General features: G+C 39.1%; 1 protein-coding gene across 2 annotated transcripts in view; it reads left to right on the forward strand.

Annotated features, from left to right (window-relative positions):
• LOC137180974 (receptor-type tyrosine-protein phosphatase T-like) overlaps positions 1 to 14669 on the forward strand; it is a 90891-nt gene that overhangs the window by 51123 nt on the left and 25099 nt on the right. For both annotated transcript variants that reach the window (XM_067586295.1, XM_067586294.1), the window contains 4 exons: positions 6671 to 6747; positions 8971 to 9007; positions 9490 to 9587; positions 10812 to 10928. In XM_067586295.1, the coding sequence (XP_067442396.1) occupies positions 6671 to 6747; positions 8971 to 9007; positions 9490 to 9587; positions 10812 to 10928 (329 nt within the window). The remainder of the gene's footprint in view (positions 1 to 6670; positions 6748 to 8970; positions 9008 to 9489; positions 9588 to 10811; positions 10929 to 14669) is intronic.

Genomic DNA, 14669 nt, shown 5'->3' on the forward strand with positions numbered 1-14669 from the left:
TGTTTGCAAACCATAAAGTCTTTGTCATACTGCTATTAAATATAGCCATATTTTTTTTTATTTTAACTTGGTATTTTATCTTTTTTTACATCACTAGCACTGTTTTTATCATATAAGCAATGGAATAACATTATGACTCAATTATATGTGGTAAAAATATTTTTACTTAGGGTTAGTTTAAGGTCTTGGTCAAATTTTAGAAGCTGAAAAAAACACGTCAAAGAAGTAAAAGTTCTTTCTTGCATATCCCCACAGGGAAATGTCATGTTCTTTTGTAGAAATAAAAATAAAAATCCAATCCCCAGTATTGTTGGGGAGAGAAAAAAAAAGAGAAAGTTGAGAAAGCTGAGGCAGAGATTTGTAGGAAAAGAAATATAGTCTATAATTCATAGTTCAGCAAAGGTTATAGATCATTTAAATTTCCAAATATGATTCAAGTTGGCCCATGCTCGGTAGAAGAATTTCATTAGTACTGTTTTCAGTGGAGGATTTCAGTATTATATAACCTAAGCACTTCTTAAATGTCTTTTTGCCTCATCATGTGAGAACAATCTTGGGAAGATACTGGCCTTATAAAAGCAATAAAAAAAGCAGTATATTCATGAAACTGGAACATAATGACTCCATCGATTATCTTCTTCCCTCAAACAGAATATTATGTGGGTCTTATTTTTGGTGATGAGAAATAGAAAACCTCCTCATGACCTTTGATCTTTAAGAGAAACCAAAAACAGCTGTTCCTGTTTTGCTGTTGTGGTACGAATACAGTCATTAGGCACTGGTGGCTCCTGCTCATTTTATTTGTGTGCAGCGGCTGTGTGTAGGCTCTCAGTACATACAATCTGATCTGATGTCTCCAAATTACAGCTTTCTGCTGCATTCGGCTGCCCCTGTGAATCTCTCCAAGATAAAAACACAGAAGTCTATTTTGTTTGGCCTTTTCTGGACCTCTCAAGTTAACAAGTTCTCCTCAACAAAACTTTTACAGTGGCTGCTGGGGTAATGACAAGACTTGGTAGAGAAGAGGAGAGAAAAAAAGATACCGAGAGAGAGAGATAGGGAGAAAATGGAACCAAACTAAAAGCAGAGAGGAGGAGGAGGAGGGAGTTGCAAGGTCATGAGGAGAAGGAGACTCAGGAGTGGAGCTCATTAATGAGTAATGGGTTCATGACCCCTCGCCCTTGGACACCACAGCTTCTGATGACTCTGTTGTTACTCCAGTACTGCAGACGCCAACATGAGCCAGTGTGCACATACTGTATCTTCTCTATATATCTGTATTTATATATCAGATCTAGATATAGGAGACAGGGTGGAACATACACACACACATGATTCAAGTATATCTAAATCTAGATCTCAATCTGGCCGCTGGAGATCTTGCAACCGCAGATCATTTGAGCCTTGGTATAATATTGGAATTAGTTTTACTTTACAGTTAGATTTTAATTAAGGATAAGTTTGTAACATCAGGCTTAAGTGAGTTGGAATGAATGCATCCCATACAGTGTAGTCATGATGTTGTGGTTGGTTTACGTTTGACACCAAAATCTTTCTTAAACTTGCTGTATTCTTCGCTCACACATGTGCTCACATACTGTACACTAATTAAAAGAAATCTTTAATTTTCTTTCTCTCACTCACTCACTCACACACAGACTAAGGTACACACACACACACACACACACACACACACACTGTCAGCCTCTTCAAACCTGTGGCCTGTGTCCAGATCTGCAGTGTTTGCAAGCCAGTACCTCCTGCCATCTCAGCCCAATTAGAAGCTCCCCTCCCTGGGCAGAGAGGAGTGGAAAGGGGCCCCTCCCTCCCTCCCTCCAGCTTCATATTGGTGGCTCTTGTGTTATGACAGCCTCTGACACTAGCCCTGTGTAATTACTGCTGTCTGAAGGAGCGAGACAGCATGGGGCAATAGAGAGAGAGGGAAGGATAAAAAAAGGTAAATGAAGGAAGACAAGGGAGGGAGAGTAGCAGGCGGGGACAATAGATAGAATCAGCCAAGCAAAGGACGAAAAAGGGGAATGCAGGAAGAGACAGAGAAAGAAGAAGAGAGGAAGAAGTGGTAGAAGTCAGAAGAAAAGAGAGAAAGAGGGTGGGGAAGTAGAGGAAGGCTGGCAGACTAGCCCCTGTTGTGTTTGTTTTTACAAGCAAGGAAAGTGTGTGTGTGTGTGAGAGAGAGAGAGATGGTTAGTGTGTGTGTGAGAGTTGTGAGTGAGAGGATGAGAGAGCTGATAGCTGATGGCAGTATCTTGTACCTGCAGAGTGGAGTCATGCTGCCACCATTGTTGTCATTCAGCCCAGAGATGGAAAATTACTCTGATAGAAGCTTTACAAATAATTCTCCCCAAGGTGATCCTAGAAATGATAAACAAGGAGTGGATTCATTGCGAGACTCATATCATATGCAGCTATTCTGTGTTGTGATTTATGTTTAGTAGCATTGTTCAGTGCCAGTGGAGCGAGTTATGTTCATATACTGCAGTAAAAAGTGAGGTTTGGCCTGTTAGATGGGCCTGTGAGTGATTGACTTCAACACTAGCAACCCAGATTTGTGTCTCATACTTGTAGTGAGTTTTTATACTTTTCTGTGGTGATTGAGGAATTGAATAAGACATGTCTCCTGCCTTTCTGACATCAGGGTAACTCGCTCCAGGGTTTTTCCTGAGAGAAGACACTTAGAATATTGGAAAACACTACACAATGCGTCCTCCATGGTGGTCTTTAGGTCACATTATGATGATGGTTATCATGGTGCCTTTAATTCCTTCTTTAATTTAGACACATTATACTACAGGTTGAAACCTGAATAATCCTGACAATGGAAAGGAGGGACCAAAGACAGACTTTCAGTGTCAGGAATGTCAACAACCATGGCGTCCGAAGCATCATGTAGCATGTCGTAGATATATTCAATAATACTAGGCAAGAGAAGGCAGAAAAAATACTGACAAACTAAACTTTCCGTCTGGCCTCCATGAGGCGTCTTAGATGCAGAATAGTTTGTTTCACACAATAACACCATACATGGACACTGTTGGGCTGATATAGTCTAATCCAGTTATAAATCAGTGTTTTGTTATGTAAATGGTAAATACTGCATTTATATATGTGCTTTTATCCAAAGTGCCTTTAATTTGAAAAAAGGTTGACAAGCACAAAATACAGTGAACTTGGACTAATATTTCCATTTTTTTATATATATACAACAAACAACATATCCACCCACCCGAATCAACCACCTAAACATAGAGTACACTCACCTAGAGGAGCAGAAAGAAAAAAATAAAAAAATAAAAAAAAAAAAATATATATATATATATGTAATAACCTATTCCTTATCTGAGCCCTGTTGTAAATATACATTGAAAAACTGCTAAGGGGTTCCTGGACCACCTAAATGAGTATTTTATCTTCTCCAACTGTATGAATTGCATCAGGTCACTTGTTTTAAGTGGATTTGTTGATTTCCAGTGTAATAACATTCTTCTGCTTGCAAACAGTGTCATAAAAGCAATGATGTTTTTATGTCTTTTCCTTATTGTAGAACGTTTTCTATCTGTGATACCAAATATGGCTGCTGCTGCTGCATTGGGTTGGAGAAAGTGCTTTACAATTTGCCTCTTGTTCACCCATTAACACACTCACATTCACATAGCAATGGTAGCAAGCTATTATGTAAGGTGCTGGCCTGGATATCGGAAGCCATTCGGGGTTCAGTGTCTTGCCCAACAACACTTGGGTGTCAGGGATTGAATGGCCAACCCTGTAACGGTTAACCAGCTTTTCCTCCTGAGCTGCAGCCGGCCGGTATGTTAAGTTAGAACATGTAAAAAAAAAAAAAATACTGTGGCTGTGCTTTCTCTAAAGAATGTGAAACTAAACTTTTTTAGCTGGCAAACATGATCAAACCAAGATTTTACATATTGATTCAAAACATAAGACAATGTGATTTAAAGGTTGATGTAATTGATGCCACTCAGCTGCTAAACCCCAAACAGATTTGTGCAAATAAAGATTATAATCATCTTTATATTCGGAGCACTTGTTATGCTTTTCTCACATTTTCAACTGCATCTCAGTGTCTTCATCAGAGTTATATATTCAAATGTGTTCCAAAGGCTCTTATTTGTTTAAATAGGGGTTAAAAGTGACAGGAAAAAAAAGGCCTCTGCAATTTTCTGCTACTTATGATTATTTTTACTCCACCGAAAGCCTCATTGTGTGTAAGCCATGAAAAGAAAAATTCAACACATCTATTCTAAGATATTCACCAAAAACAAAAAAGAAAAAATGTTAACGCCTACTTGACAAAATGATTGCTCCTATGCCCCCGCTATAAACATAGAGGAAATGGGTTACAATTGAAGGTGTGAGTCATCGACCAAACAGTGGGGCTGCTCGTATAAAAGCTCTGTTTTCAAGGCACTATTTCTTTGAGACAGATTTGAGCTTTGATTCAAAGTGGGTACTGCCTTTACAGAAATGACTTTTTCAGCTATAATCTAAGCTATAAGCCCTGCAGTTGCTTTTTTTTTTTTTTTTTGCACCTTTTCAGGGTATAATTAGCTTTTGAAATACCAACTTGTGAATTTCAAGAGGTACAATTCTTCAAAAGCAGAAACCTGAAGCGTAGTGAAAATGTTGATCTTTCATTTTCTGACACAGTTCAGAAGTCACAGGTTTTTCCTGCAGGTAGCAGACCAGCTTGCAGGCTAACCGTAGCCAGCTAGTTTTGCACTTGCTTTAAGCTAGGTTTCACCTCGCTGTAGCTTTGCATCAACAGTAAAGTCATATGCGTAAGCGTTTCATTGACTTCAAAGAAACACAGAGGGATCCTTTTTTAAATTTCCCCCCTCTGTCACAGTTTTTTTCCCATTCTCCTTGTATCCCTGCTGCCTTCTCTTCTTTTCTCATCCTACCTTAAACTTGCTATTCTCAGCCCTGCCTCTTCTTTTTTTTTACCTGCTTCTCTCTCCTCCTCTCCTTCTTCATACCCTTCCCCTTTCACCCACCTCCTCTCTCAGAAAAATCTTATTTCTAGCAGTAGTATCATTATAATATCTCAGTGAATGAAAATAAGAGAGGGGTGAACTGGAGCAGATCATCACAGGAAAGAAAAAGTCTCGGTGAGAGAGAAAAATAGAGATAATCAGACTTAATCATGTCTGCTTCATCTGCAATTACCTGCCGTTGCTACGTTACGACTAAACAAAATCACTGCCTCCCATTAGCCATAATCACCCCATATGTGCCCTGGATGGCTATTAGAGCCCAGAATAAAATAATCGACATTCAAAAGAAAAAAAAAAGAAAAAAACAAAAAAACAAATTCAGTTTTGTTGACAGTGGCTCACACAAAAGAGCCATGCTTGTGCTGATGAGAGTGGCTCATTGATATCATCCGATATTTAAAGCAGGTCCAGGATTCAGGGCCACCGTTTAAAAAAAAGGTACTAAGGAGAGGTTAGGAAACATTGTTAAGATTAAGCAATGATTGAGCGGCCCCCTCCTCTGTGGGCATCTCTATGGCCACAAGAGGGCTTTGTCACTTGAAAGTAAACAAATATTAGTGTCAGTGGGGTGTTTTATAGCTAAAAAATGAAATAGAGTGCTGTGAAGTGCTTTAAAATACTCAGTAAGCATCACGCAGAGATGTGTTCTTTCTATTTAAAACAATGAGTGAAATGAATGCGCATTGTTGACATTGTTTTGGAGTTTTCAAAGTGACTTGTGGTGGTAAAAGTCAGCAGAGAGCTGAGTGAATGGCACCAAGGCAGAGTGGAACACATTGTTCCACTTTTTAAAGAGCCTCTTCTTGTGAGTCAGCCAAATAGAGACATTAATAAGTGTTTCCATTGGTGGTCTCGCCGTTACAAGGTTATTGGTTTTTATGGTGCATTTGGCAGTAAATAAACTAGTGTTTGCTCATAGTGGCAGCTTGTAATGGAAACAGTATCTGTCCCATCACTCTGACTTATACAAACAATATTTGTTATAAATCTGCATTGGGGGAGTCCTGTACAAAATGTTCATTACTTTTATGTTTTTGCTGCTGTCAAAGCCGATCAGCTCATCTGAATGGAGCTGCACTGAGGCCAAATTAACTGAAGTGAAACAAACATTCAAAATATAGTGGCTGGATGAAAGCATACCAAAACCAAACCATGCATGTTTGCTCTGTCTGAATGTTTTATACTTTGAGTCAATCAGTCAGAAGTTGTAACGGGGATTGGTGAATTACCAGTCAGTTTCGTTGTTCCAGTCTATTTGTGATATGGCATTTGTGGTTTAAGGTTGTCCAGGTAAAAGAAACTAACACCAACTGTTGGTAGGAGGACAGGACATGAACTGCGATCTACGGCGTCACATACTGTTTATGCCCGGCAAGAGTTTCCGTGGCAACATAACAACATCATGCTATTTCTGTCTTTGCTCCTGAAAGAGGACAGTCATAATTCTCTTCACAGCAAGAGGATGCCGGTAACGGAAATGTAAACACAGGTCATTTTTTTTAGAATTTGAACAAATAACCGATGCTGTCATACTCCAACTTTGGGCCTGGTTGCTTCTCCATCCAGTCAGTTAACTGCTCCGATCTGCGGGTAAATGTAACTTTAGGCCTGTTGTATTGTTGTGCTATCTGACCCCACAGACGATCACACCAGAGTCCGACTGCAGCTGCTGGACGGAGACCCTCACTCCGACTACATCAACGCCAATTATATTGATGTGAGTGTTTACACATACACACACACACACACATTTGTGATAGTATGCTTTTTAAGGACTGGATATTAAGGCCCTTGTGATGGTCCTAACCGTCACAACTGTCTTACCTTAACTCTAACCATACAATAACTTCAATCATTAAGTCTTAAACCTCCAACAGTCCTTTAAAGATGTGACAACAAGGAATAATCTCCTCATTTTCTCTCTGTGAAGGTCTTAAACTCAAATTTGTCCTTACAAAAACGGAAATACAATCACACACATAGTCGAGGTATAACTATTGATGTCAGGGACGGCGTTAGTTCTAGAAACAATAACTCAAAAGCCACAGATTTGATCCGGGGAATTGAGGATTTGTGCCTGTAATGTTGTCTCTCATGGTGCCTTTGAGCAAGACATCATAGGATCCCAACCCGGCCGCTCCTTGGCCGCCGCTTTGAACGTGTCATTGGTAGAATATGAATGATCGGGAGTACACATCAAAACATAAATAAAAATAACCACATGAAAGCAACTACCTACTATATATATATATATATATTTATATATATATACAGTCTCCATGGGTTAACCTTGTAAACAAGATCAAACAGGGAAGTAGCCAGTAGGTCTATGTATGATATCTATGTAAACACACACACATACACACATGCAGATGCAGACACTTGTGCAACTGCACACAAACTCACACATAATATTTTCCAACCTAAAAGTAAAGTTTGCCAAACAGATGCACACACACACACTCAGGGTTTTAGCCAAGGTTGTCAAAAAAAATTGAGCCATCTGAGTCCCATTTTTAAAACAATTATTTAAAAGCTGGTAAAATGCATACATGAAGTACATGAACTATTATTATTATTATTCCCTCTCATCCAACTTCCCTCCTTTAATCCCTTTCTCACCCTTTTCCTTGTTTGATCCTTCCTTCCTATACTTTCCCCTTGTCCTTCCTTCTCTTCACTCAACCAATCCCTTTTTTAATTTCATCTCTCCCACATTTGCGTTTCCCTCTTTTCTTCGCCAGTCCATCCATCCATCCATCCATCCATCCATCCATCCATTTGAGTCCTCCTCCTTTCCTCTCTGCCCTCCAGACATGATGCTTTACTTATCGATTTAATCTCTCACTCACAGCTGACTGTTGCAATAATAGTCTTAATGAATTTGGTACAAAATGCTTATTTTCAATCAGACAAAGAGAAGGTGGGGTGAAAGATAGAAAAAAAAAAACATGAGGAGTGGGGTGTTGGGCTCATCTCTGCGGACGAGAAGAAGAAAAGAAAACAGGAGAATTGGAAAATTAAAAGCACAACAGCACATCCCCTCAGTGAAGATAACACCATACTTATAGTGGGTCTTAATGACAATATGAAAGTGATGAATGTTTTCATCTCAACAAGGTTATCTGTCTCATAAGGAGGTGTTGGGAGGTGAGCAGGAGTGTGCAGGGACAAGATGAGGATAATCATTGGTTGGATAGTGGTTGCTTTTCATCTGTCCTGCGGAGGGAGAATTAATGTCCCCCCTCTATTATTTAATTCGATGTTTATTTGGAAAACAACCTTGAGTTATGCTTCTGGGAGGAGTGGAGGGACTGGAGAGGGAGAGAGGACAAATTAAAAGAGAAAAAAGGAAGAGAGAAGGAGGGAGGGAGGAGAGAAACTGACATATGGATGGAAGGAATTGAAGTTATAAGGAAAAATAGAGAAAAGGGAAAAGAGATGAGGAGGTAAGTGGAAAGAAAGGGAGGTAGAAATTGATTGAAAGGGGAAAGAAAAGGGGAGAGGGAGGGAGAGAAAATTAAAAGAGGAGGGATGTCAAAGGGAAAGAAGAATTGTGAGAAGAAACGATGGAGCAAGAGAAACAGGCGGGGAGACCAACAGACGTAGAAATGAAAGAAGTGAAACGGTAGAAACAGAGAAGGGAAGGAAATGAGCTGTTAAAGGGATAGTTGGTGAAAAGTAAGAAGGGAATGTAAAAGTGAAGGGAAAAGATAAGGAGGTGGGGATGGAGATGCTAAACGGTTGGAGGAAGCTCATATGTTGATTTTGAATTAATATTTTATCTATGGGGGGGAGAGACAGAAAAAAAAAAAAGAATAACCTGGGATAATGATGTATAGAAAATGAGGACAATTTGGAGGAAATAAGGTGAGAATTTGGGCTAAAGTGTGGAGAGATATTTTTTTTTAATGCTTCCCCTTTTTTTCCTGTCTCACAGGGGTACCATAGACCCAGACATTACATCGCCACACAAGGTAATTAAACTGACGTAATGAGTGTGTGTGTGTGTGAGAAGCCTTAATGTGCGACTCTACATTTGTGCAGATATGAATGTGTATGCCTCTGTGCAAGTGTGTGTGTGTGTGTGTGTTTGTAGCAGCCACCTGGTAAATGTCGTCCTTTCGGGGTGGTAGGCTATTACCACAACCTCCTAAATCTAAACCGCCGTATAAAATCCCCCTGACAAATTTAAGACCCCATTACCTCAAACCCCCGAACCACTGTCTGGGATTGATAGTGTGTGAGTACACGTGTGTGTGTGTGTGTGTGTGTGTGTGTGTCCCGGTTCATGTGTGTGTTTGTGTAAGTCTGTGTGGTCACAACTGATGCATTTTCACATGACGTTGAGATTGAGTGCGTATGTGCTCACGTACACCTGCATGCATGTGCTCTATTTGTGTGTATCAGTATATTTATATCTCTAATTTGTGTGTGTGTGTGTGTGTGTGTGTGTAAGGGCCCATGCAGGAGACGGTGAGGGATTTCTGGAGGATGGTCTGGCAGGAAAACTCAGCCTCTATCGTCATGGTTACCAACCTGGTGGAGGTGGGCAGGGTGAGTTTATCATTTGAGGGATTACGAAATGTGTGCATGTATGTGTGTTTGATGAGAACACCCGGTTCACATAGAGGTGTGAGATTGTAGAATCCAGAATTTTATTCAAGTTTTATTTTATTTTGGAGAATCTTTATCATATTTACAGCTTAAAAAGAAACAATTCAACGTTGTGTCAAAATTACTATAGTTGTACAAGTGGAAAAACCTATTCATTACATTAATATAACTGGTAGAGACTGATACTTGTGTCAGAAACATGGAAGAACATTCCTTTTTCACTTAAAACATCTGGAGAACAAAAACATAACCCTGCTCAACAAATCCTTATACCTAAACCACAAAATATGCTATTTTTCAGTACATTCCAAACTGATCCCGCATGAGTCCCAAAGTTCATATGTGTCCAAAAAATGTAAAGTAAAGATTAGGTTTAAAGAACTAAAGCACTTGGTTGAAGTTAAGGAAATATTACCCCATTGTTACAAGAAACTCCAGCATTGACTGTTAGTAAGAAAAGAGATGTAAACCCTGGTCTCCAGTATCTAAATCAGACACTTTGTACTCACAACCAACCTCCTACTGAGGTAGTCTTTCCACCAGTCTAATAATATCATGTGACGTCTCGCTTTGCCACCGAACATAAAGATAGATTTTGCTGAGCAGAACTGTTTATTTTTTGGTGAGTAAAGTCTTAACTGCAATCAATCTGAGGAGATCCAGTCCTGATAGTCTCACAAAGCCAACCAAAATGACTCAAGTGAATGTGGATGGACTTTGCCTTTCATTTTGGTTGGGAAAAATGAAACTGTGGATCAAATTCCAAATAATACTCAAGTTTCTACACTAATTTAACGTCATTTGTGGTGGGGTAGTAAATCAAAGAAACTGCAATAGAATTGAAACAAAAGCCTGGTATCTACAAACCAGCTGTCTCCAGATTTGTAGTCTACATCTGACACAACAGCATTGGGGTTTTTTTTTCAGTGGAAGCTGAATGACTTAATGACTTAATGTTATGCAATAATTTTAAGTCAGTTTCAAATGTCATTTATTATGCATAGGAAGCAATACAAACCTTGATATTATCCATCTATTATATAATTCATGGTTATCATCTTGACCTCTGCTTCATCCCACTCTGTTACTGCTCATCTGGTGATAACGACCAGCATGTTATACATATTTAAATACACGGAATAAATATAAATTGTCTTTTTTCAGGTGAAGTGTGTGCGTTACTGGCCCGATGAGACAGAGGTGTATGGAGACATCAAAGTGACCCTGATAGAAACCGAACCACTGGCTGAATACGTCATACGGACATTCACGGTTCAAAAGGTAAAGAAATAAAAAACAATAAAAATGAAAAGGACAATGAAAGCAGAGACTCATGTAATCCATATAGGGAATGTAGAAACAGCAAATAAATAAACATGAGAAACCTTTTCACACAGAATTATAAAATATCAGCTCTACAAGCAGTTTGCATTGGGATTATAGAGATTGTCCTTGTCTGATATCACAAAATGATGCAGCTGTTAAAGTCTTTGTCATAGTATTTACACAAGATCCAAACATGCCATATCAGGATGTTGTGACTCTGGTTTATTGAATATTTCCCACGCGATCTCAGATGGGATTTGAACCCGTGAACATAATCCTTACTCCCATGCTCTCTAGCTCCTCAGTTACTCCCAATCTTACTTATTGCCACCATTCATTGTCAACCCAAAACCTGGATTACCATCAGAGCCAATGTATGACTGGGGATTGGAAGCGAACAAGCAGTGTTGCTTGTTTGTTTCTCGCTGTTTAAGGGGAGGCTTGAAAGCGTAATTGGGACCCCTTGTAATCAGGCGGGAGGGATTTGAGAGGAGAAAAGATGAGTAAAGCTGAAGGAATACATCATCATTTTTTTTTGATGCTGTTCTCCAAGGCTCTCCTCAGCGAATGGGGAAAAACAGCAGAAACACACTTAACAGATCCAAATGCTTGATTTTTCACTCTTTGTTTGCATCTTCTTTGGAGTCTTTGTTCCTTTTTTGCATGGCTTTCTGTTGCCATGTTATATTCATTTTCTCTCTTTTCCGTCCTCATTCAAATTTCTACTTTTCTTTCTGTCTTACTCATCTTAGTAAACAAATTTTCCTAACTTTTTGTTAAAAACAAAATTGACAGAGCAGTATATGAAATCACTGTACAAACCATACATACTTAAACCATCTACTTATTTAATTTAGTGCCAAGACAGATTTGGATAGTGGGGACAGGCAAAAGGTTTTTGAAAAGTGAGGGCGAAACGTCCCTCTCATCACCGGTGGAAAGTATGTCCCTGTTGGGAACATAGAAAATCATAGATGGATAGATGGACGAAGACAAAACAAACAAACAAAAATGGATTGATGATTAAAATCATGTACAAAAGTGAGAGTATGTATTCATTGCTTGTGTTTCTTGCCCCCACTCTCCCTTTCTCTCATATCACTCTTTGAAAATGCTCCACCACCTCCCCTCACCTCCCCCACTCTTTTTCCACTCTCTATGCCTCTCACTCGTTCTATAACTCTATCGTCTTCTCTTTTTTTTCCTCCATCCTGTATTTCCTTCCTTCTTCACTCGTGCTAAAGCAGCTTATGAAGACGAGTCTCCGAGTCCTCGCTGTCAGCTCGTTTAGCAAGCCATTAATCCACACCACCTCTCTGTGTGTGTGCGCGTGTGCGTACAAGTACTCTAAAATTCAAAGGAAAGCTGATTTTGAAATGCCTGTCATTTTGCAGTATGCATTAATACACACAAACACACACCAGATACACAACTACAGTAGGTTGTGTGTGTGTTAAAGGCATAGAGAACAAAGAGAAAGCAATACAGAGGAGGAGAGCGAGTACAGGTTCAGCACCACAGTTAAATAGCTTTAATTGCAGCGAATAATAAGAACAGGGTCTTAATGAAAAGGTTTATTAATGACACATCTAAGGAGATTAACTGAGGAAGAGAAAGTGACAGAGTGAGACTTAAAGAAAGAGGAAGTCTGTGTAAATGTGTGTCTGTGTGTAAGAAAGAGAAAAAGATGCCGAATGAAAAAAAAAACAAAAAACGGCAGATCACAAAACACACCCATTGTCATATTCAGTCAGAGTAGTCGTGGATGAGACGGGTAGTGAGTGTAAGTACATTTAATGTGTTTCTGCTCACCAGCCTAAAAGGTATTCAATCCAAAGATTAAATCCAAAGTGATCATTTTATCAGTAGAACAAATTATGGATACTCTTTAAGTATACACCAAGTCATATCCACAGTGGTTATCCTGATCTGGTCTTATCCATATCTGGTTGTCCTGATTGGCCCTTTGTTAAATCTGAAAGTAGGTCAACCAAGAACACCCATAGGACAAATAATTGGCACCAAAAACCAATACTGTATGTAGCTGGAGTGTCTGAGAATTTTTGAAAATTTCATACTAAACACAGCCTCTCTGTATTTTTATAACCCATGGACCCCATCCAAACCAGCAGACGAGTAATCCGGCCTATGGTGCTCCAATCTGGAGAAACCAAACAAGTTCATGCCACAACAGAGACCAAACTGTACTCAACAGTGGACACACATGGACATGCCAGCAAACACAGCTTTAAGGACCAGTATAAACATCTTCGACTGATATGACAGATGGTTTGGGAGAGGTGTAAGATGAGAAACCTCTCCTGAACAGAAGAGGAGAGTTGAAACACCATTTGTCTTTCTATAATGCCCACAACCCCTACCAGAGGGTGTGATTGAGAACAGGGACTCTCTATCTTCATTTAACTCTGCGTGGATCCACCCTATTTGTGGGTGTGGTTACCTCACAGGAACAATACCTGCAACAAATCTTAAAACTGAAGGAGCCCTTCAGATGAAACATCTTCAATCAAAACTCTCATCTTGTATTTTGGATTAAATCTTTTCCAGACATTGTACCACCTAGATGATTGATGTGAACCTTCACAGACAAAAGGTTGCGCAAGACTTTACAGCCAGTGGACATGCAGACAGGTGTTTGATGTTTGGCTGAGAAGCATTGCACTGCATCACAAAAAAGGGGCTGTGTTGACGTGATGAAATAAGAAGATGAAATAAAAAACCAGGAAGGCCCAATTTTAGAAATAAAGCATACTGGTTTCACTGAATGACTGAGGAGGTTGTATTTCTCAGTTTTCTCAGAAATCAAAGCATATTTTTCCCAGAAAACACATTTGCTAGTTGTCCATTCACTATGTAGTGAGGGTAAAACTTTAAAAAAAAAGCAACACACCAAAGCTAGTCTGCGAATATGAAAGGGTTTCCAGATAAAGATCGCATCAATACCCAATAATCACTGTGTTTATTGCTTTTTTTTCCTTCACCACAACAATAAATACATGTGCTCTCCTGGGTTTTCCTATGCCTCTATATTCTGCTCAAGAATGCATGAACCAAAGAGCAACTTAACATTATTTTTGTTGTCAAGTGCAGTAAAGGCACCATGTCAACCATGTCTCTTCTGTGACCTTTGTACTGTTAGACAATACTGTAGACGTGGTTAAGATTAGATTAGACTTTATGTAATTGATGTGTCCCGTCCATTCTTGTCAGCTATGTCACAATTACATTTATACTCAACATTTTGGGGTTTTCAAATAAACTTCCAGTACTCTTTTATCGATTGTTTATCTTCTGTGTAGTTTGGAATATTGGAAATAATACTTGAACTATTGGATGGAGGACACACATATTCTAAACTTGTGGTTCAAGAGTACATACACTATAACTACGAGGACACAGGTTCAGTTTTCAGTTAAAAGAGATTGACCTTGAGGCCCTTGCTCATTCAGTCAGTACAAGTTCTTCCAGAAAGAGAATAATAACAATAAAACATATTTAAAGACAGTACATCTATTTATTTATGATTTTTGGATGATTGAAAGGCAGTCAGAGAGGTTTATATGTCTATATATTTATACATAATGACATTTTAATAAATATAGACATCTGCTGCTTTACCACCAAAACAATGTATGTTTTTCTGAAAATGTTCTATTAAGACAATGAACATGAAAA

The sequence above is a fragment of the Thunnus thynnus genome, chromosome 4 (genome assembly GCF_963924715.1).
Source record: "Thunnus thynnus chromosome 4, fThuThy2.1, whole genome shotgun sequence".
Lineage (NCBI taxonomy): Eukaryota > Metazoa > Chordata > Actinopteri > Scombriformes > Scombridae > Thunnus > Thunnus thynnus.